This window comes from Sorex fumeus, unplaced genomic scaffold (genome assembly GCF_029834395.1).
Source record: "Sorex fumeus unplaced genomic scaffold, SorFum_2.1 ptg000086l, whole genome shotgun sequence".
Classification (NCBI taxonomy): Eukaryota; Metazoa; Chordata; class Mammalia; order Eulipotyphla; family Soricidae; genus Sorex; species Sorex fumeus.
Window position 1 is genome coordinate 7,931,477 of NW_026606143.1, and position 24,282 is coordinate 7,955,758.

Consider the following 24,282-nt stretch of genomic DNA (forward strand, 5'->3'; position numbering starts at 1 on the left):
CAGGGGTTACTCCTGACTTTGCACTCAGGAATCACTCGGGATGCTGGGAATTGAATCAAACCCGGGTCGGCCACATGCAAAGGCAAATGCCCTACCCGCTGTGCTATTGCTCCAGCCCCTAATTTTGTCCTAGATACTAAAAAAATGAACTTAGAAATGGCTTATCATTCTTACAATGAATACGAACTCAAATCATCAATTATATTCATTTACATAGTTTCATACAAGAGAAATATACTGTTAAAGGGACAAAATGAAAGAAAAAAGTTCTTACAAATTCTTTAATCAGAATTCTGATTAATGGAAGTGTTAATTTACATTAATCTTTACCTGATTGACCTGCAGCCTTGGTCCAAGATTTGTATATATCTCTTTGAGGAGATCTATAGCTCTGCTGGCAATATCATCATTACTCTGAATCACAACCTAGATTAAAAAAGATGTCATTATCTTATTTTTTTTAGTCGAGAATTTAAATTCAAACCTTATCCTCATATTCTTTAATACAGTACTCATAATTTAAGGTCACAGATTTTGCTTATGATGTAAATTTAGCAAAAGTGTGAAAAAATATATCAAAAGAAAACTAAATGCAAAACTATTTTGTTAATGAAATAATTTAAAACTGTAAGACACAGTATTCAAAGGATGAAAAATGTTTTCAACCAGTATTTTTTAACCCTGCAATTCAACACCTTTAAAACAAGTTCTGAGACATCAGACAGTCTGAAGTAAAAATTGCCAAAAGTACAGTTTGGCATAAACAACCCACCCCATTTCTACACATTTTTATCCTTAACTTGTTTCTCACACTATATTCTACTATATGAAAAACTCTAGGATTTTAAGGAAATAAGCACAGGCACCTATAAGACTTGAGAAGGTAGTCTGCAGTGGAACACAGGCAGACAGATCAGAGGGGGATAAAAGGAAAGAAAACACTCTTTCAATAGTAAATACATTAAGTATCCTAATCTATAGTTTGCCCAAAAAATACTGCATATCCACCAATCAGTATAAACTGCTGTGAACAGAATTCTCATATAAGGAAAAACCCATAGCCATGTTTAGTGATAGATGTCAATAAATTGTGGTAACCTAAACTTACTGTTATAATTTCAGAACTGTACATATGTAAAATTATTTTTTTTCTTTTTGGGCCATCACACCCAGCAATGCTTAGGAGTTACTCCTGGCGATGCTTGGGAGATTATATGGGATGCTGAGGATTGAACCTGGGTTGGCTGCCTGCAAGGCCCTACCCACTGTGCTATTGTTCCAGCCCCAAATAGAGGACATTTTATAACTACAGATATTAAAAAGAAAATCACTACAATGCTGGTGAAGTTGTAATTCCTTCTAAATCAAGTTTACTTGTTGGTACGCTATTTCAGTTTTTTTTTTTTGAGGGGGTGGGGTGGGGCACATCGATCTGGAAGTGCTCAGAGCTTACTTCTGGCTCTGCACTTAAGGAGTACTCCTGGTGGTATTCACGGGACCATAAGGGATGCTGGGAACCAATCACAAGACTGCCCTCTGCCCACAATGCTATTACTCCGGGCACTCCCCATTTCAGTATTACACAAATAATCTAAATTTAAAATTGAAGGGGAAGAAACAAATCTACATAAAGTGGTAGGGTGGAGAGCAATTCTAGTAGTGGAGAGGCAGAAAAGACCTATATGATTAGTTACATCCAAACACAATGGTAGCAGTTTCTAAATCAGGACAAAAGGAATATCATTTGGGGGTGGGGAGGAATGAAGGAAGAAAACAAAACTCAGTGGACAAAGACAAAGTTGACATGCATCAACACAGCCTTAAAGGCAATATTATAACCCCCAAATAGGCGTACAAATTTTTACTTACCCTCCAAAGGTAGTCTAATCCTATTAATTCCAAATCGTCCATCATATATGCTCTCCGTTTTGCTACTAATTTTCCTTCTCGACAATTTACAGCTTTGAAGAATCGCTCAAAGCATTTCATTCCATTTTCCGTTAAGAGGGAAGGATCAAGCTGAAGAACATTACTTTCAAAGAAGTCCTTATTAATATCAGGATCCAAATCTGGCTCATCCCCCATTAACTTTGAATACCACTTAAAACAGGCTTCCCGGTCACAAAGGTAAACTGCATTCTCTGCTAAGCATTTCCATATTTGTTTGGCCTGAGGAGCACATAGCCATAGTTGGCCGTCCTTCAGTAAAAATCTTGGGAAAAAAAAATCAGCAATTAGGCATACATTTTTATCCCGAAAGACCATCTATCTGTATGAAACAATCCATTTACGACAATTATACTTTCACAGATAACGTATTTAAAGTAATACTGCTAAACTTTCAATACTTTTTGAAGATCTAACAGTCACTCATCTTGCAGCATTTGGCCACATTAAATAGTAAATTAAACGGTGATGCTAAGGTATTTCTAGTTTTGTGACTCAATTTGGTCATTCAAATCAAACAGAAAAGGAAAATTCATCTTTCCCTCTAGGCAGCTTTCAATTCCGTTTAGCATTCATCTAACCACCATGCAGACCACATTTATAAACGATAGTATCTTGATTTTGAATGTTAACACTGATGTTTAGCCCAAATAATACCATAGTCTTAGACTCTTGCAATGAACTACAAGCTCTAAAATCACTAGATCACTAGGAGAACACCTCCCCACCCCATCAAATCTTGGAGGAAAGTGCTCAGAATCCTCAAGGTTCCAAGATAAGTTTGAAATTCACCAATCTTAAAAAAACAAAACAAAACAACCGGGGCTGGAGAGAGCACAGCGGGTAGCGCGTTTGCCTTGCACGCTGCCAACCTGGGTTTGATTCCCAGAATCCCATATGGTCCCCTGAGCACCGCTGCAACATCATTATTTACTGGCTGTGCAACAAGCTACTAACCTATTTGAACCTCAGTTTTTTTTACCTGTGTATAACATCTGTCTGCATTGTTTTAAGGCTTAAATAGAAAAGACAGGGGCTGGAGTGATAGCACAGCGGGTAGGGCGTTTGCCTTGCACATGGCCGACCGGGTTTGATTCCCAGCATCCCATATGGTCCCGAGGACCGCCAGGGATAATTCCTGAGTGCAGAGCTAGGAGTGACCCCTGTGCATCACCGGGTATGACCCCAAAAGAAAAAAGGCAAATATACAATGGGTAAGAAATGGTCCTGATATTAAAATTTTGTATGGCAAAAAAGGCTCAGATAAATGAAATATAAAGGACACACACATCAATTACAAAAAATCACTATGGCACTGATTTGATAGAGTGGTGCTGGAGGTGAGGAGGTGTTCTCCTAGTTATCTAGTGATTTTAGAGCTAGTAGTTCATTGCAAGGGTCTGAGGATAGATACAGTATTATTTGGGCCTGCCATTATGTTAGCGAAACACCAATTTTACCATTCAAGGAATCTAGGAAGATGGGTACTTCTAAGACACACACACTTCACTTCAAATAAATGTTGAATTTCATAAAACCTGGTTGCTGAAGATTTTTAGGTTAAAATTTTATCCTTACTCTTATATAAAATTTCCTCTAGCATATACAAATGATTTTCTGCAATAAGGGAAATCATCGTTTCCTTTATCACATTATCATCCGCTTAGATCTAAACACGAAACTGCTCACCATCAAAATCTTGAAAGGCTTTAAATTTGCACAATCACTGTTTTGTACATAAATCATTCATAATCTAAATATTACTGAGAATTCCAGTCTTGATCTACATTTAGCTTTGGTTTAAGAAAATAAACTTGTTCTTTTCATCCCCCTAAGAATGTTACTAAACTATGACTTCAAGCTGCCTGTGTCACCTTTTACAAGGACTAGGCAGCAGAGGACTCAAACCAATCTTAAGCGCTTGATGGCCTGGCAGCCTTGTCTCCGTGCCCATTGCTATCATTAAGTATGATTCTCCAGCTGCTTATGCCACAAGATGAAAACTTGCTCGTCAAAAATAAACCTATTTCAAAGAACTTAAGTCTAGACAGGAATTTAAAGTATGTACCCTCAGTTGAGAGAAGTTACAACTGTTATTTTGAAAGATAAAATAGTGAACACTGAGGGTAGGGACCCATCTTTTTTTGTGGGGTGGTACATGGCTGTGCTCAGGTATCACTCCATTTAGGATGCTGGTGAATGAACCTGGGTTGGCCACGTGGCCCTTGTCCGGTGACTTTCAAGATGATATACATGGGGAAAATCAAGGTGGTAAGGGGATTGCACCTAATGAAGACCTAGTCATAGAGCTCTTAACTGTTATTTGTGCAATAAACACTAATTGTTTAAAACAAACCTAAGGAAGTTAAGTCGTTCTTGGACTTCTTGAACATGACTGTATCTACTGCCCAGCCTCACAGTTTGTGGATCATAAACTTCATGGTCTGAAAATTTAAAGAAAGCATGCATTATAAACATGAATATTCAAATTACTGCTGACTTTAACAAAGAAAATGATGAAAAAGGCCCTTAAATCCTTTATCATTAAAACGCTAATTTACTGGTAGCTTCCACTTAAATTTTCCCCACAAAATAAACTTTCCTGTCATTAAAAAAATTCATTTGTTACAAGTGCTATCAAAAATCACGTCTCACCTAATTACATCTCACTTACTCTTAAAAAGCAATGTGTGCTTTATAAAAAACAGCCAACGACTAACCCGAGTGATCTGCGAACTTAATTAACCACCAAAACATTTTTCCACTTCCTTCCTCCTATATTGAAAACTGTCCTGATGCAGAAAATTTTTTTGCTTATAAGGAATCATATGGCTAATTTTCACCTAGGTACAGAGTAACAAGATGTTTCTATGTATAATAAAGCTATCAGGCAGTTATCTATCACCATCAGCAAATTATACACATCTACAGTCTCAAAAGAAATTCAAGAAAACCTACCCTTGTATCATGGCTATAGATTAGTGACTGTCACCAAACTTAAGCTTATTTTTACTTTGATAGTATAGAATGTTTGAAAGTCTATAGTTTCTAAAAAGACATGTTTTTTGTTTTAAACGAGAAAACTGTAACTGGAAAGTCAAGCTGAATTGTTTAGAGAAGAAAGCTGAAATATGTGCCCTGATAACTTCTGTCAACAACTCAGGAAGAGAAATATGGTAGTTTCCATTAACATTAGACAGTATTTCCATAGTACAAATTCAGTTTCCATTAACATTAGACAGTATTTCCATAGTACATACTGGACTTTATGATGTATGTGCTAGTGCTTAAGAATTATGATTGTGTTAGACCCTTTGAAAATAACAAAGGTGATCAAAGTCCTCAAAAACAGGGTTTTTTAGGACCCTGAACAAAATCTTGACATTTAATGATACATCAGATATACTAATGGATATACTAACGGTTACTGTTACAAAGCCTCCAAATAACCTACTAAACCTATACAAATAAAAGGATTCTACTACTGGATAGTGAGGATAACCTCTTGTTGCTTTCTACTTCAATATATGTCCATTTACCAAAGTCCTAAACAAACTGTCTATTTCAATGGTTTCCATCATGGACCAAAGGTAAGGTCTGGTTATAAAAAAGCTGCAGAAGTTTTATCAGGAAACAAGATTTGACAGACATAATACGTCTTCTTACAAGGTCTTTTCAATATAATTGTATGTATAAATTTTCTTTGCTCTATACCTCATTATTCCTCAATGTAACTGAATATACAAGGACTTCAGCTGCTTGCTTAATGAGGTGTGCAACGCTTTGTTTACTTGGCAAGGTTTTAGAGGCAACCTGAAACTAACTTTTTTATTGAAAGTTCCCTTACAACCCTAATACTCAATCAACCTTTTTTTTTTGCATTTTTGCCCCATGTGAGTCATTGATTGCCACATAAATGTGTGCATATGTACATTTTCCTAAACCATTTCCTAGTAAGAGACACTTCCCCTTATCCCTAAATACTTCAATGACTATTTCCAATTAACAAGGACATCTTGTTATACAATCATAGCACAGTTAACAATGGAGCCAGAGATGTGGCTCCTATGGTCAAGTTTAATGTCTAGCACTGCATGGTCCCCTTTGCACCGCTGGGTGTGGCCCCAGGATTACAACACGAAATGTAAATTACTGACGCAATACTTTATCCTAAGTCAAAGTTTCTCAATAGCACGCATACTGTAACACCTGGAGTTGACTAATTCTTAAGTTCTGTTGAAGTGCTCTTAGTATTGAGGGGCTGTCCTAGGCTCCTACCCACCAGATTCCTGTAACATCTTTTCAAAAAATCCACTCACTCTTCCCAAAATAAGTAAAAATAGCGCTTATTTTTACAATGTCTATTTATGCTTCTTTTTTTCCTCCAAATCCAAGGTTAAATATGCAAAGCACTTAGTTGTCATACCTTTTCATTCTTCTTTAATCTGGAGAATTCATCATCCTTTGTGTTTCTTGACCTTTTAGAGAACTATGAGCCAATTTTGTGATACGTGTTGTTCAATTTGGGCTTCTCTGATGCTTCCTCATGATTCAGGCTACGCATTTTGGCAATGAATACCACAGAAGTGACCCAATGTCCTCCCCATCAGTGTATCACCAGGAAGAACATCATAACACTTTGTGTTAAGTATTCATAATGTTAACTTGAACCACGTGGTTAAGGTAGTTTCCACCATGTTTCTCCACTGCAAAGTTACTATTTTTCTCTTCATAATTAGTGGGAAGATAATGAGACTATGTAAATATTCTGTTATCAAAACTTACACCCCTGGCTTTAGCATACCCCTTTTATAAATTTAGGTGTGAACATTTTAACAAGAAATGGGACTTTGCAATTAAAGTGTCAAACAATCAAGAGAAGTCAAGAAAAAAATCTCTCTGTGCTAAAAAGTCAATGTTTTTTACTATGAACATTCAGTTCCAAACAAATTCCATTATTAGTTGGCAAATAGTGAGGGTGATCCCTTTTTATGTGAGTGCCGGTAGAGTGATGAGCAAGAGACAGACTAGAGCCAATGGTGTTCAGGGGATTAATGTGGTGGCAGGAATTTAACCTAGTGCTCCAAAATGCACAGCATGCATTCCAGCCCTCAAGTCAGTTCCACGAGCCACTGGGCCAGCTATATAGCATGGATGCGTTATAAAACAGAAAGAAAAAGAAATCAAGCTAGAAAACTGAAGAAAACCCACCGATAAGAGCAAGAGAATCTATTAGATAAAAGTAATCAAAAGTATCTACAAAAAAAAAATCACCTCTAAAGCTAACCGCTTTGTGTCATGTTTGTAGTCATTTCAGAACTTAAGACAAGTTTGGGAAAAAACCTGAAGAGCATCTTGAAGCTTAATTCAAACTCCACAAAGTCCATCTGCTTAAAATGTACAATGGTTTTAAGTATCATTAATGTGGTGTAACCACTATTAACCATTTTAAGCTCACAACTTTTTTTTAACCTCAAAAAGGACCCCTACAGTCATTGCCTAAATTCCCAGAAATTATAAATGTAATTATACATTAAGCAGTCTCTTCCGACATAGGTTTTCTACTCAACATGTTTTCAGGGTTCGTCCATGCTGTTGCATTCTTTTTATTACTGAATAGTAGAATGCAATATATGTTTACATAAGTTCACTTTTCATTTTGGTAACAGATACATAAATTCTGTATTTACCATTTGGAGGAACTGCTAACCTGTTTAACAAGGTGGTTGCGCCACGTTACATTCCCAAGCAAAAAAGCATGAAAGCTCTAATTTATCAACTTCCTTGCCAACACCTGTCTCTCCTGTTATGCTAGAAGTGTGAAGTAGTAGCTCACTGTGGTTTTGCATTTCCCTAATAATTAGTAAGTATCTTCACTTGTGCATCCCTAAGAAAACATGTCATAAGGTCTTCTGCCCATTTCTTAATGGGTTATCTTTTGAGTATTGAATAGGGAGAGCTGTTTAATATTCTGGATAAAAATCCTAATTAAATTAGATACATGACATACAAATCTTTTCAGCCAATTTAACCACTCTTTTCACCCAATATTAGGCTGTCATTTTACTTTACTGATAGTTATGTTTGCAGTTAAATTTGGATGCAGTGTAATTATGACCCTTTTTTGCTTGACAAGTTGGCTTAACCCTCATTGGCATGGGGGTGGGTGGGGGGGGGGAGAATAGGTATTTTCCTGAGAGCTTTCATATCTATGATTCATCTTGAGTTATCTTTTGTTTTCATGTAGGGAATATAACCGCACCCCTTTTATATCCAAACATCTAGCTTTCACAGCAATATTCAAGGGACTATTTCTTAGCAAATACTCTTGGTATTACATTACTTTGATTACAGTTATTCTTAAAAGTTATTTTATTCTAATTATCTTAACTGAATGCCCGCTGTACATTGCTACTATATAGAATGAATCTACGTGTGAATCACCCGTTTATTAGCTTTAATAGATTTTAGTCAATTGTTCAAGTTTCCTATATTTAGGATGGTATATTTGCAATTGTACAGTGTTTTATTTCAACATATATTTTTCTTGACAAGTTGCACTGGTTTAGAATTTCCAGCAGACATAAAACCAAAAGTTATCAGAATTGAGATTTGTATTTCCACTGATTATTCTAGGGAGAAAACAAGCAGTCCCTGAAAGTCTTTTTAAATTCCTTTATCATGTTAAGGTCTTTTTGTTTTGGGATTTTGATGGATTATGTGGCGCCAGGCTTAAACCCAGGGCTTCACAAATGCCAGTCAAGTGCCAGCCACTACCTTGGCCCAAGTTGAAGATTTTATTCTTTGTTGAATGTTTTTATAATGCACGCAAACCTTCATTTCGAATGCCTTTTCTACATCTATTGTAAGATGAAATTTGCGTCACAGAGGTAGTATGCAGTGGATAAGGTGCTTGCCCCTGAATGAGGCTGTCCTGGGTTCGATCCCCAGCATCCCATACGTTCCCCAAGCCCCGCCCCCCAGGGGTGATTCCTGAGTGCAGAGCCGGGAATAAGCCCTGAGCATCTTCAATTTGGTTCAAAAGGTAAAGGTAAAGGTAAAGGCCCTCCCGTTGTTCATCGATTTGCTCGAGCGGGCCCAGTAACGTCTCCATTGGAGACTTTGTTGTTACTGTGTCTGGCATATCGAGCACGTCACGGGGAGCTTGCCAGGCTCTGCCATGCGGGCGAGATACTCTCGGTAGCTTGCCGGGCTCTCCGAGAGGGGCAGAGGAATCAAACTCAGGTCGGCCATGTTGGCTGCGTGCAAGGCAAACGCCCTACCGCTGTGCTATCGCTCCAGCAATTTGGTTCAAAAATCAAGCAAATGGCATTTAAATATTAATACTTTTCAGTGTCATATGAACACTGTATTCCTTCCTGGGACATATTCCATTTGATCAGAATGCATATTTCTTTCAAGTATGTTGCTGAATTTGTTGTGCTTGCTTTTTTTTTTTTTGCGCCTTTTTGAGGATTTTTGGTTTATTTTCAAGTGATTTTGATCTACATTTCTCTTCTGATATCTTTTTCTCTGGTATCAAGGTAATAAAAGCCATCCAGATTAGGATGTGTTCCACACAGGACATTTTATTTTCATAATTCAATCTTATTATCTGTTACAAGTCTATTTTCATTTTCAACTTTGTTAATCTAGTAAATTAGCAGACTCAACATTTTCCAATGTTTTAAGGATGGTAGTGATAATGTTTTAAGGATGGTAGTCTCATTTTCAATTTTTATAAACATTATTTTCATAATAAGCTATAAGAGTTTGTACAATTATTTCCCCCAAAGAATCAACTTAGTTTTATTAATTACCTCTATTTTAAAATTTCATTCATTTTTTAATCTATTCCTTCTTACTTTGGCTTGCTAGTTTCTAAAAATCAAAGGTTATTGATCTTGCTATCCTCCTCAATGTGTGCATACGTTAAACCAGAGTAAACCATACTAAAGCACTGGTTTAGCAGCACTATAAATTGTGACATGCTCATTTTTTGAAACCTCAGTGCACATCCCCTTATTCTGTGACCCAGTGGCTAAGAGTGTATACTTAACACTTATTTGTGAAAGTCCTAACTTCCTGCTTTAATTCTAATTCATCTGTGGACAAAACCCACATTTATGATTTGAATGCTCTTAAATGAGGTTGTTTATGGTTTCAAGGGCAAAAAATTCAATGTATATCTAAGAACATGCGGTTATCATGGGGTAGAATGTTCTAGAGATATGTTAATAGTGTATGCATTTTATTATAAGATATCCATTTCATTTTACTCTTTTTTGAACTGTGTACTGCAACTCACTTCCAGCCTAATTATTTCCCTTAGTACAGCATTCAACAAAATCTGTACCTGCTTACTACTGTTTACGTAGTAATACCTTCAGTTGCTCATCTTATCAAATTACTCATTTAGTTAATATAAAAGATTTGAGAATCAGACCAACCTCCTATTCTAGCTCTCTACTTGTCTTACTTCATTCTGGTATCTCATTTTCAGATACATGAATTAATATAACCAAGGTTATAAGCTCATGGGAGTTATTTGCCTCTTGCTACTTTTTCATCTAAATTTTTTTGGTTTCTGGGTCAGTCCTGTCTTGTGTTCAGCAGACCATATCATGGGCCGAGGATCAAAAACAGGGCGGCCATATGAAAGGCAAGCACCCTACCAGCTCTACTATTGCTCTGGTCCCACTATTACCATTCTTTTTGACTATTAGGTGTCTGAATCTTGGCTCTCTATACTCAATTTACTTGAATGTCCTGTGTGTATAGGTTGATGCCTTAGCAAATTTGGAAAATCTTCAATAATTCTTTTTCTCTTCTATTTTCTATTTGGTACAGACAGTGCTACAGTGCTCTTCTGTTTTCTATTTGGTAATTTTTTTTCTTCCAATTATATGTACACTGGTACTTTTAGAAGTGTCCATAATTCTCTAAGGTTCTATTCATTTTTCATTAATTCTTTGCTGTATCCTTTATGAAATGCTAATGCTAATCTCTACTAAGGTGAAATCATATGGCCAGACCACCAACTAAGAGAGTAAGTTGTAGCTCATATGCTATAGGTTTACGTGATTTTGTAGAATTCTCCAGAATGCTTCTGTTTGCTGTCTCCTTAGGACAATTCATAGAACTGATCAATAATTTTCTCCACTTAAATGATTCTTTTGTCAAGTAATTTTTTGCATCCTGCCCCCACTATGTCAGAGGTTAAATTTCCTATCCCTTTATTTATTTTCAAGTTCTACATCTATTCTTATTTCTCATTTAGTATAGCATTCGGAGTTTAGCTTTAGTTATTTTCGTTATTTTGATTCAATTTTGGCCAGTGACAGCTAGCTCCTGCCTTTTTAATACTTGAAGATGATGCTTTATTTTCTGAAATAAGACGTAAGGGTTACCTCATGCACTCTCTGTGACTAGAAACTTGTAAAATTAAGCTCACTCAACCTTTTTTATATAACAAAGAACCAACATAAACTTAGCCATATTACATGTCTGCTATGTAGGGAAGAGTCAGAGACATTCAGAAAAAAAAAAAAAAACAGGACCTGCACCCTAAGAGAGTACTGCTCATGAATGATGCTAATTAAGCAATTTTTTTTGAAAGGTTCAAAAAAGCTGCCAGTATTATATGCAAGAGTGGAAAGAGGTAATTCTGTCAGTCCTTAGAAAACATAACCCCAACTATACCAAAAAACCTTTCCAAAGTGTTCAAATTGATACAGTGACAATCTTCCCAATAAACTAGCACTAGAGTGAAAACAAAGTCAGTGTCATACATCTTTAAAAACAATTTGTTTAGGTCAGTATGTGAAAAAACAAAACAACAACAAAAAAACAAGTACTATGAACAGAACATATTATTGTTTTAAGTTATAAATAATTTATAAATACTGAAAACAAAAGAAAGTACTAGCTGACTATACTTTTTCTGGGGGTAGATAACACCCGGCAATGGTCAGGGGTTAGTCCTGGTGGTGCTTGGGGACTACATGGGATGCCAGGAATAAAACCCAGGTCGGCTATGTGAAAGGCAAACGCCCTACCTGGCTGTACTATTGCTCCGGCCCCCGACTATACTTTTTTTAAAAATGAAATTTACTGAAATGTGATGGGAGACAAAGAGAGAAAATGTTTAAGAGAACATGGGCTTCTTCAAAGTGGAGAAGACAAACAAGCAAGCCAATCAACTGTACTTTTTTTGGAATATTTTTTCTCCCAAAGTTAAAAATTCCAGGAGAGATGAAATATGGACAGGACAAGTATTTAACACTGGTTCAATATTTATCTGCAACTGAGCATATCAGCATGCTGTAGAGGTCTGGCAACATATTACACCGAAGCAAAACCTAAAAATAATAAATTGAGAAGGGATAACTGCATTTTTTTTCTTCTTCTTTTTTTTTTTTTTTGCTTTTTTGGGTCACACCCGGCGATGCACAGGTTACTCCTAGCTCTGCACTCAGGAGTTACTCCTGGTGGTGCTCAGGGGACCATACGGGTTGCAAGGCAAATGCCCTACCCACTGTGCTATCTCTCCAGCCCCTGCATAATTTTTTTTAATGGGAGAATTTTTACTATCTTTAAAATTCTGTGACTAGTCAATATTAATCATAATAGTACTACAATAAAGAAGGAAGAACTATCAAAGGTTGATGGCATGGTTGTATTCAGGGGAAGATATTAATAACATGAAAGTGCTGGGAATTGTTTAAGTAACCCGTCCATTGTCATACAGCTAACATTATGGGTCACGTTTCAAATCTAGTCAACAGTGCTACACAGGTTTCTATCTTTTACATTGTGGAGATAGAAGCAAGAAGAATGGGAATCTAAAGACCAAAAACACTATTGTAACCATAAAGTTGAAATAAGGTAATGATTACTACCTTAAATAGAATCTGACTAAAGCTGAACCAAAGAAAATCCTAATGAGGTATACGCTCAATTTCCAGACTACCTTGAGAGCACGACTCCCAACTTCTGACAGCAAAACTAAATCAAATGCCAACTTCCTTTATGTTAATAAAAAACTATCACTGAAGTGCATGTGACTAAAATGGACTCACTTTAGGGGAAGGCCTGTACTGGCATCCGTTGAGTGCTCTGAAGCAGCCACAGATGAGATCATAACAAAAAATCTGAATTATGTTAAAGCCCAAATGCTTGAGAGTGCTTGGGTGTACTACAAACAAATCCCATGTCTCTCAGATTTTGGTTGATTTTGGTACAGAATGTGGCTGCAGACCGATAACCCTGTTTGATCCTGATGCTTAAAAAGCCAGGGTTGAAATATTAGACAATCATTTTTAGGTGTCTCCCAGCTGGCTGATGCTTACATTGCTTATGGAGCGCTTCACTAGGAAGAGCCAGCAGGCCCAGAGTAAGAAAAAACAAAAACCAAAAAAATGGACAATCAACATCTGTAGGGATATCAAAGATGTGCTTTTCAACTATGCTATTTTTAATTTAAATACAGAACACACATTTAAACACATATTACATATTGTGTAAAATGCTCATTATTTTTTAATGAGTATGTGATATTTTATTCCAGAATTTTATTTTATTCCAAAAGTCCACTTTTCATGTACTAAACATAGAAAATATTCTCATTTTAGTGTGTGCCATAGGTTTTTGTATATTCTATTACAGAGCATTAAACGAGTGGTACATTCAGTAACCATTATGTTCAAGTCTACCTCTAATACTGGCAATACAAAACATTCTTTCAGTGGTTCTGGGAACAAATCTGTTGGGAAGATTATAAATTTGGTGTACAACACAAGTAAGCATTAAGAACCCGTTTATACTCTAACACACACTCAGACACAACTATCAGAGGGCAAAACGTAATTAGCAAAGCTCCACAAATGACAGGTTAATTAAAAGCTAGCTGCTGAAATCAAACGAAATTGTACCCCAACAAATTTAAACAATTTCTTGTAAATATCTGGATTCTTCTGGCTTTCCTGGCTTTTACTGATGAAGTACTAAGCACTTATAAAAAGGAGTGTGAAAGGACATATAGTTCCTATTCATCATTAAGGAATTATACAAGGTAGACTTAGACAAAACAACTTGTCTTGAAAAGATAAAGGAGGCATTACTAAGAAACAAAGGTTCAAAATTTGTCAGGTACATACCTATGAAGTTATCAATTGTAGAACAGGCAGAGTTCCCAGACTCGGGGGGTGGGGTGGGGTGGGGTGGGGTAGGGGAAGAAATCAATTTAACAAGAGAGCAGAGGAATGCAAGCACTTAGCGAAGAACCTTGAAATGCTGGTCTGGAGTTTAGAGTGCATTAAAGTTGGTAGTAAAAATATATTGTAAGTCCACGAGAATATAACTGGTAAAAACCAATTATATTGCATATTGTAAATTTACTGTCTTATCTAATTAATGCCCCCTCCCCCCGCAAAAGGCAAGGAAAAGGTACTGTAAGGGAAGTTGCTGTTATTTCCCCAAATTCATATCAGCTAACAATACATACCTCTAGCATACAGTCTCATGCTTTCCATGTAAGTTGCAAGGTTTTCTGCTACCAAAGTAACTAGGGCATGATTGTGCTGAAGTTGATTGATTAAGTCATGGCGATAAAATACATGGGGACTTCGCTGAGTTTGACTGAAACGAGAAGAACTTAACAATATAATTAGGAAATTAAACTCTGCTATAATCAAAGAGCTTAATTATTTACTATATATTTATTTATATTTTGGGAGCACTCCTGGCAATGGTCAGGCATTTCTCCTGGCTCTGCTAATGGGACCACTTGGCATGCTGGGTATTGAACCCAGGTTGGCCGAGTACAAAGCAAGTGCCCTACCTGCCTCAGAATCAATATATTCACCCATATATTGAATTTTAAAAAAAGGTTGAAACTTTGAACCATTTACATCACTTAATGATAGTGTCCAACAATTTCAAGGAAAATAATCATGACTCCCTGCCTATCTGTGTTGCAAAAGGCTTAATTCTGGTTCTGTGCTAAGAGGGATTGCTGCTTTTGTTCAGGAAACCAGAGACTCAGTGAGGGATCAAACTGGGGTCAGTCATGTACACAGAAAGCACCTTTAACCCCTATACTATCACTTTGGCCCAATGGTTTAGTTTTCCTGTTTGTTCCTCACTGCAAATGTGTAAAAGATTTTGAGTGAAAGACAACAGTCATGTAACTCTGATTATATTAGACAGTTACAAATACTTTACCATGGAAGGCATATTGATCAATCTCCTACTATATCAATTAAAATTAAATCATCAAAGTACGTATAGAAAAAATGTAGTGTTTAGCATTTAGTAGAGATCATAAATATTTAACATAATGTTTTGAAAAAAAATAAATATATATGCCCCAGATTACCATGGGAGTATATACTTAGGTATCCCATTCCCCCCTTTTTTAATTGGGGGGGGGGGCATGCCCAGCAGTGATCAGGGATCAATCCTGGTGGGCTCAAGGGACCATATGGGGTGCTGGATTGGCTGCATACAAGGCAAGCACCCTACACATTTCTGGACTCAGTGTTTGATTTCTACTCACATACTCTAGTAGTACCAAGGCATCTATAAAGTTTCACATGCTTACTTCCAGAACCGTCAAGTACAAACATTCTTTTTAAGATGGGCAACACAAAGATTAAGCTGTAAATTACACTGAAGAATTAAATCAAAGAAAAAAATTGAATTATTTCCAATTACAAGTCACTTTTGTTAAAAAGCAAGATTTAAAAAAAAAAATATTTTAGTAACAGAAAGATGGGCTGGAGCGATAGCACAGCGGTAGGGCGTTCGCCTTACAAGCAGCCAACATGGCCGACCCGAGTTCGATTCCTCCGCCCCTCTCGGAGAGCCCGGCAAGCTACCGAGAGTATTCGATATGCCAGACACAGTAACAACACAGTAACAACAGGAAGATGGCTCCAAGGGATAGAGCACATACTTTTGCAGCAGGAGCCCAGGTTATAATTCTGGGTTACCACATGGTCCCACAGCACCACCAGGTGTTACCCCCCCCCCCACACACACACACACTGACCCTCATTATTCCTTCTATCTTCCCAAATTATTCTTTTTACCGAAACAAAAAGGTATGTAAAAGCCTTCCCCATTATAGAATCTTTCATGGCAAACTTCCTTCTCCCACCTACCTCCAAAGGAAACACTTTTACTGAAATTTTAGTGTATGTTCAAAGCACAGTTTAGAATAGTTCTTTTGTAGTCAGCTCTGCCCACAGGTTATCACAATATTATTTCTTTCTGTCCTTTCCAAAACCCTAATTTACCAGCTTCATCAAAAGAGGTGAATATGTGATCAAGGAAACTTGTTTTGTTCCAAACAAACCAATCTCATAGCATCTAGCCATCCTACTCAACTCTTGCTTGTACGAATGGATATGCTGTTTTTCACAACTAAATAAATACATGAATGAAAATGTCGAAAATTTCTATTAAAACATTACCTTAAATTTTGTGGTGCTTCACCAAATAAACTACAAATTTCTCTAATTTGTTTCAATGCAGGTATAACCCATTTGTCATTTGTGCGAAGTTCTTCAATGAAACGATCTATCCACTGGATCTTCTGTGTGTCACGATCCTGAAACAAACAATTTCAGTGTTTGATATACATAAAGCCTCAGAAATTATATCTTCATATTATTTTGACAATTGAAACATAGAAAAATTACCAATACGACTAGTTAGGTACTGGCTCATTTTACTTTTATTACCGAAATGTCAAAACACTAAAAGAGCTCAGTATTTCATAAACTTATCTATACACAAAAGTATATGTCATATTATACATATTGAAAGAAATTTTCTTTCAAACAATCACTTTCTAAAGTTCGCAAAAAGGGGGCTGGAGAGATCATGTGGGGCACTTGACTTGCATATGGTCAACCTGGGTTATATATCCATGGCACCCCAACCCTTGCCAGGAACAATACCTGAGCGCAAAGCCAGCAGTAAGCCCGGTGCACTGCTGGATGTTGCCAAACAAACACAACACAAACCAAGTATTTTTTAAAAGGAAAACTTACTGAAAGTATCATTATGCTATGTATTGAGAGGCTCTAAACCTATGTAGAAGTCAGTAACAACCCCAATTATTCACATGGTGAAAAATATATTTACTGAGAAAATGGCATAGCAACAAAGTTTTAAATAATTTACCAAGACACGGTGAAGGGAAGTAAGTAGACACTCTGGTGTAGGGTGTGGTGCTGGAACATTGTTTTTTGCATGAAATTCTATCAACAATACAGTCAAAAAGCTTCAAAGAAAAATAAAACTAAACAACAAAAAAAATTGAAAAAAAGAGAAAGAAACATTCAATCAAGCACTTAAAAAAGAAAGAATTTATCTTCATAGTATAGAGAGATAGCTTAACAGGCCGAGCATTTGCTTTGGCCACGTATTGCTAGGAGTTGCCTACAGGTGCCTTGGTAACAGACCAGGCAGCCTATCAATCCTAGAAAAATGACATAAAAATAACATGGAAATGCTGTAACTAAGCCATTTGAATTGTGAGGGTTGAGAAAACAACAGGAAAAGCTAAGGTGCTTACCTGGGAACAACTATAATCTAGTATTTTGATGTGGGCACTGAGTGCCAGGTCCATGATGTCAACAGGAACATCATCACTATGGGCCAGATTCCACAGCAGATTCAACACTTTGTGTGCCATCACACCATCTTTATCATCTTCTGCAAGACGACGTATCAGTTCCAGCAGCTTTTCACGTTGCTTTTTACTTGCATTTGTCCAACTGGCCTAGAAAAACAATTTAAATGACATCAAGACACTCAGTTGTCACTGCTGAAACTGCCGTTCAATTAACTAACCAGAAACACCATGTAAGGTAGGCACAGGCCTATTCAAGACATCTAGGAGATGAGCCAGAGAACACAGGAGTTAAGGCACTTGCCTTCATACAACCAACCCAGGTTTGATCCCCTGACCCAACATATGGTCCTCTGAGGTCAGCAAGAGTGATCCCTGAGAAGAGCCAGGAATAAGTACTGAGCACTTCCAGGTGTGGCCCAAGCTCACACCAGCCTACCACCCCAAAATAATTAAATCTGCTCATCTAAAGCTACCTTACTACTATAAGTGGGAAAAACTACTTCAACCTTTCAAATGATAAAAACATTTGTATTGTTCAACAACTTTTATGGATTAAGAAAAATATTAACAACCCATTGGGCAAAAAAATGGACAAGACTTGAATGGTTGAACCACAATACAAAATAAGACAATAGAAATATGAAAAGACCTTCCATCTTGTTGATAATTGAGAATAGAAACACCAAAAGCACAAAAAGTCATTGCATCAAACCAAGCAGAATGTCAAATACTCAGAATGCTACAAAAATAACTCCTAGCAAGCATGTAAAGTCTTTGGTGGAACTCTAAATTGGTCTAATTACTTTCAAGGACAGGCTGGAGTGATAGCATAGCGGTAGGGCTTTTGCCTTGCACGCAGCCAACATGGCTGACCCGAGTTCGATTCCTCCGCCCCTCTCGGAGAGCCCGGCAAGCTACCGAAAGTATCTCGCCCACACGGCAGAGCCTGACAAGCTACCCGTGATGTATTCGATATGCCAAACACAGTAACAACAAAGTCCCCAATGGAGACGTTACTGGGCCTGCTGGAGGAAATCGATGAACAATGGGAGGACAGTGACAGTGACTTTCAAGGACAAAGATTTCCTTATAAATCAAAACATTAAAAAACTAGGGCTGGAGCAGTAGCACAGCAGGTAGGGCATTTGCCTTGCACGCAGCCGACCTAGGTTCGATTCTCAGCATCCCATACGGTCCCCCAAGCACCTCCAGGAGTAATTCCTGAGGCATGAGCCAGGAGTAACTCCTGTGCATTGCTGGGTGTGACCCAAAAAGCATAACATTAAAAAACTAAGCTAGCAAATATACAAAGCCTAATCAAGGGAGCTGGAGTGATAGTACAGTGGGTAGAGCAACTGCCTTGCACGTGGCTGACCTGGGTTCTATCCCCGGCATTTTGTACAGTCCCCCAAGCACTGCTGGGGAGCAATTTCTGAGTGCAAAAACTAAGTGTGAACCCAAAATCAAAAATCTCACCAACACGGTTGTAATCATTAGTTTGTAGTCTAGGAAGAGCTGCAAGGGGATTGAGGATCTGGACTTAGGAAAAGGATAGAGAACTGTCATATTTAGAGTACAAATGCATTTACAACCACCAGAGAGGAGAGGGTACCCAAGGCAAGTCTAGGCTAATGTACTAGAAAGAATCCCACTTCTTTCCTGCTCCAATCACGATCATTATCTGTCACGTACCACCACTTAGGAAGTTATTTCCAGATTAAAAGATACAAATATTTTAAAATACCCAGGGTAACTATTATTTACTCATTTGCCTTTAATATACTTCAATGGATTAAGGAATTTTTTTCAAGTTTTATCTTTAATGAAGCACTAAAAAAGTGGATAAAAAGGTTCCATCAATATTTTGCTCACCTCAAAACAAAATTTGATTCACAACTTAAGTGTGCCTCTGACTCATCTGAGAATACTGCTAAAGACCTCCAATATCTACCAAATCTAATTTAGTCTGGAGTACAGAAGCCAGTAGTTTTTTTCCTTGTGTGCATGTATTTGTCTGTATACATACATAGAAAGACATATACATATCAAAAAAAGTATAGATAATGCACTGTATTACAGTACATAATGTATATATGTGGTTATTACCACGGTCAAGAGTAATACATGGTACACAGTACTCTAGAAATTCAGCTGGGGCCATTTCTGAAGCTAATGCTAAATGCAATCTAGATACAAAGTATTCTGTGTGACTGCAATCCTCCTTTTTGTTCATCACACTTGTGTCTGAACATTAAATTTATTCACTCTATATAAAGAAGTATTCCATTACATGAAAATTCAGTAATTTATCCATCATAGATAGCATTTTTTTCGGGGTGTTCAGACAGTGTTCGGGGCTTCCTTGTGGCTCTGTCCTTAAGGATCGCTAATTGTGGGCTTGGGAAACAATATGGGGTGCAGGGGATCAAATCTGGGTCAGCGGCATGTAAAGCAAGAACACTATCTGCTGTAGTGTATTACTTGGCCCCACACAGCAGCATTTTGCCAATACAAAGGATTCTTCTAAATGTACCCTGATAAGTGTGTAACTTTCACGTTATAATATTCATATACATACATAAAAGTAATAGTACATACTCAAAAACCAAACCGATGAGCTATGAAAATCTCAAAATTTTCAGGAAACAATCTCTAAAGTGACTGCAGTGATTATACCAACCATTGGCACTGGTACTCTGATACCACCAGAATGATAATAGAATACCTTGTGAAGACTGCCATTAGGTCTTACAGTACTTCATCCACAAATGCCTCTCTATAACCTGGCTTTTAAAAACTCAATACTAGCAACGGCACACCAACGACATGCCTTAGAGAGAAAATGCTGGCATCATTCAAATATGCTTATATCAGCTCTTGGATGCTACAATTTATTAACTCCATTTCCATTCTGCCTATGCACATCACCCCAGACTACTAAAATTATTTGGTAATCTGCTGTCAACTCTTCCAATGCATTACTCAGATATCCCAAAAGTGCCCTAAATTTCACCTAACCTATAGTATAAAAATTACTAGGGGAAAGAAGTCCATTCTTTTAGGGTTATTATTGTATAGATGGGTTGGAGCGAAAGCACAGCGGGTAGGGCGTCTGCCTTGCACGTGGCCCACGCAGCCAATCCGAGTTCGATTCCTCCACCCCTCTCGGAGAGGCCAGCAAGCTAATCGAGAGTGTCTTGCCTGCACGGCAAAGCCTGGCAAGCTACGCAGGACGTATTAGATATGCCAAACACAGTAACAAGTCTCACGATAGAGACCTTACTGGGCCCACTCGAGAAAATCGATGAACAACGGGAGGACAGTGACAGTGATTGTACAGATGAAGAATTTTGAAGCTATTTACTGGAAAAATAAATAATGACTAATATGATAATTTCTGTTAAGTATTTAATTTCTGTATTTATTGTTCAAGAACAACTGAGACCTAAAGAACTACATTGAACATGAAATGGTTAGGCTAGAAAATTATTTCAATCAACTGGAGGACAGACTGTGCATTCAGGAAGAACTAAGCTGGACAACCCAACATGGAAAGGAAAAAGGTAACACTTTACTGTGAACTATTTTTACCTTAAAGCAATCAAAAAGATGATCAAGTTGTTCAGGAGAAAAATCCCATGCCAATTTTGCCAGAAGATCATGTACATTCTTCACAATCGCTTCATGCTTCCCCGCCTATTGAAAAAACAAAACCAAAGAAAATCAGCATCAAGACTTCCCCCTGAGCAAGGCCCAGAAAACAAAAAGATATTCAAAGCAATCATAACTTCAGTTTTGAAAGCAAAAATGTTTATTCTTCTGAAAAGTATTTTGAATTATTTGGATTATAATCGCATGATCATCTGATCTCACAAATTTCCTCAATTTGTGTCAAGTTCATGAACAAAGGAATGTCTGTTTTAAAAAGCTATACCTGTTATTTTTTGCTTTAAAGTACTAACAAATTTGCCAACCTTTCCCAAAAAATGAACTTTTTATTTTATTTTGGTCTTTGGACCACACCTGGCTGTGCTCAGAGCTTACTCCTGGCAGGGTTCAGAGGACCATTGTGGGGTGCCAGGAATTGAATCTCGGTTAGTTGCATGCTAAGGCAAACATCCTACCTGCTGTACTATCTCTCTGGTACCACTGAAAGAACACTTTTATTTTAAAACACTGCAAGTATTTCAGAAAGAATCCTCATAGGATTATCTGTAAATTACAAACATTTAAGGACTGGGAGAAGATGCAAAGGACTGAAGTTCAGGCTTTACTTTTGAAGGAGTCCTGGGTTCTAAGCCCAACATCTCATGGTCCATTGAAAACCAAAGGGAGTTGAGAGGTTAGGGCAATACAAAAGCATAAATATACTATAACTCTAAAAAGTCAATTTCATGTTAACTAGTGTTAACATGTTATTTGACTTTCAGTATCTTTTTTTTAAAACCAATTAGCCACTATTTTAAATTCCTTACCTGTGCTGCCCAGATATTATCGAGATCTTGTAAGGTCAATGCTTTTTCTTTGATGACAAAACGAAGAATCTTCTCTAGCTTTTCTACATATTGAGGCTGATGAAGACTATCTCGCAAGACTATGGATAAGATATTGTTCTGCTGTATCCATTCCTAAATATAATTTAAAAACTTGTTTTAATGAAGAAACAGACTTCTGAACCTATGTGATACTATTCACTTTTAAAGAGAAACAAATTTTTAAATGCTCAAAGATAAGGACGATATTGTTTTAAGGCATTTTTTAAAAAGTCAACTACTTGGAACTAAATTTTGCACATAAATTTACCCATAAAATTGAAATACTGAACTAAAATCCTATTCCAATAATTTACTCAGCAATCTTAATGGTTTAGATATCACCACCACATAATAAAATATTACTACCAAAAATTCGCAAAAGAAACAGAGCCATAATCAATCTAAACACCCTTTGATTTCATGGTTTTCTCCTACAATGTTAGCATTACTAAATTTCATTAATGCTGTTTTAAATTTTGTCTCAGATAAATTTTTTTTATGTAGCAGAGTACTGCTATTTATTTATTTATTCAGCCACTTATTAGCTGATTGAATTGTGCATGAACTCCACCTTACTTTTTTTCCCCCATTTTTTGTAATTTTATTTATTGAATCACCGTGAGAGCAGTTACAAAGCTTTCGGGTCTAAGTCTCGGTCATACAATGAAACACCCGTCCCTTCACCAGTGCCCATTCTCCACCACCAAAATCCCCAGCACACCCCCATCCCATATCCCCCTATTGTGGGGCAGATGATTTCCACATTACTCTGTCTCAAATAAATTTTTTATCAATTAAAACTCAAGAGAACTTACAGCCATTCGTTCAGCTGTGAGCCATTCTTCCTCCTCAGGGTTACCATGCCGGTGGGTGTAATATGACACACTTGATATCACCTTATTAACTTCATTCAATGCATTCATCTTCCCATTGAAAGAAGAAATCTGCAACAATCTATAGGAGAAATTCAGAGTTAAATACAATTCTTAACACATTCAGAGAAGTAATTATCTGAAAAAATAAACAGCTTACCTGAGTATCATTTTTAGCCTAAATATTTCTAAATTTTTTACAGTTTCTTCTTGTCCTGGAACTCTTGATGCTAAATTCTTCAATGACTTAATTATCATTGAAAGAGCATCATTTTTAGCTTCATTCTTTGCTTCTTTTTTCAATTCTTCATCAGTTAAGTTTTCCAAAAATTGTGGAACCATTTCTATTACTGGAAGGAAGTACTTTTTCACTGTATGAAGAGTGAGAAACTCATAGCACTGTCCAAATGGTCTGAAAACAAAAAATACAGTATAGTAATCTTTAAAAAATCTAATTTACCAGTTTAAGAGAAAAACAAGACTTATTTTTAAAAAACTCAATTTTTACCAAGCAATAAAGTCACAATTTCTAATGCAACGGAGATACATTTTAAAACTTACTTAATAAGGGCTGCAATTATTTGAACATTTAATGCTGATCCATTAATGAAACGATCATGCAGTATCTGGAACCCATTTAAAGTGCCGAACTTATTTAGAAGATCCACTAGCCAACCCTGAAACAAGATGAATTAAAAAAGTAAACATCATGCTTTTAAAAAAAACTCGTATTACATTATCTAAGGCCATTTTTTAAATTGAATTTTGCTAGAAAATTCAATGGCATTATTCTAATGTGTCATAAATTGAATTTTGCTAGAAAAGTCAATGGCATTATTCTAATGTGTGTGTGTATACATACACAGAGGAATATATACTGGAATATATATAAGCACATAACATCTAAGTATTAAGTTCCATTAACAATACTGAAAGATATAAGCTGCATTAAAAGTGGCTATTCTAATCACCAGGGTGTAATTGTTTGTACCAAATATAGTTGGAGAACTGGAATTAGAAGTCATGTTTCTATTTCAGGTACTATCCTGAGAATACTTTATCTAAAAATTATTTTAAAAATTTTAAGGGGGCCCACGCTAAAAAAAAAAATTAGTGACCTAATTAATGTTTAGATTCATTTTTTGTTATTGCTGTGGCTAACGAAAATATCCCCATGAATATAATAGATTAAAGCTCAAGAGTTATTAATTAAAAATTAATTCATTTTATTAGTATTTATTGCTCCAAACTAGAATGAACATTCTGGATGATTCTTTTACTG

The 24,282-nt window shown here is 36.7% G+C and overlaps 2 protein-coding genes across 8 annotated transcripts in view; one reads left to right on the forward strand and one right to left on the reverse strand.

Moving 5' to 3' along the window:
• CASK (calcium/calmodulin dependent serine protein kinase) overlaps positions 1 to 24,282 on the forward strand; it is a 998,363-nt gene that overhangs the window by 858,946 nt on the left and 115,135 nt on the right. The window lies entirely within an intron of this gene.
• Positions 1 to 24,282, reverse strand: part of USP9X (ubiquitin specific peptidase 9 X-linked) — a 103,498-nt gene that overhangs the window by 42,373 nt on the left and 36,843 nt on the right. For 4 of the 7 annotated variants that reach the window (XM_056131334.1, XM_056131333.1, XM_056131331.1 and 1 more), the window contains exons 7-17: positions 23,562 to 23,677; positions 23,161 to 23,412; positions 22,944 to 23,082; positions 22,069 to 22,221; positions 21,185 to 21,289; positions 17,534 to 17,740; positions 16,425 to 16,561; positions 14,453 to 14,601; positions 4,304 to 4,391; positions 1,870 to 2,212; positions 331 to 426 (exon numbers count right to left, since the gene is read on the reverse strand). In XM_056131334.1, the coding sequence (XP_055987309.1) occupies positions 331 to 426; positions 1,870 to 2,212; positions 4,304 to 4,391; positions 14,453 to 14,601; positions 16,425 to 16,561; positions 17,534 to 17,740; positions 21,185 to 21,289; positions 22,069 to 22,221; positions 22,944 to 23,082; positions 23,161 to 23,412; positions 23,562 to 23,677 (1,785 nt within the window). The remainder of the gene's footprint in view (positions 1 to 330; positions 427 to 1,869; positions 2,213 to 4,303; positions 4,392 to 14,452; positions 14,602 to 16,424; positions 16,562 to 17,533; positions 17,741 to 21,184; positions 21,290 to 22,068; positions 22,222 to 22,943; positions 23,083 to 23,160; positions 23,413 to 23,561; positions 23,678 to 24,282) is intronic. The other 3 variants (XM_056131335.1, XM_056131332.1, XM_056131338.1) reach the window with 1 other exon arrangement.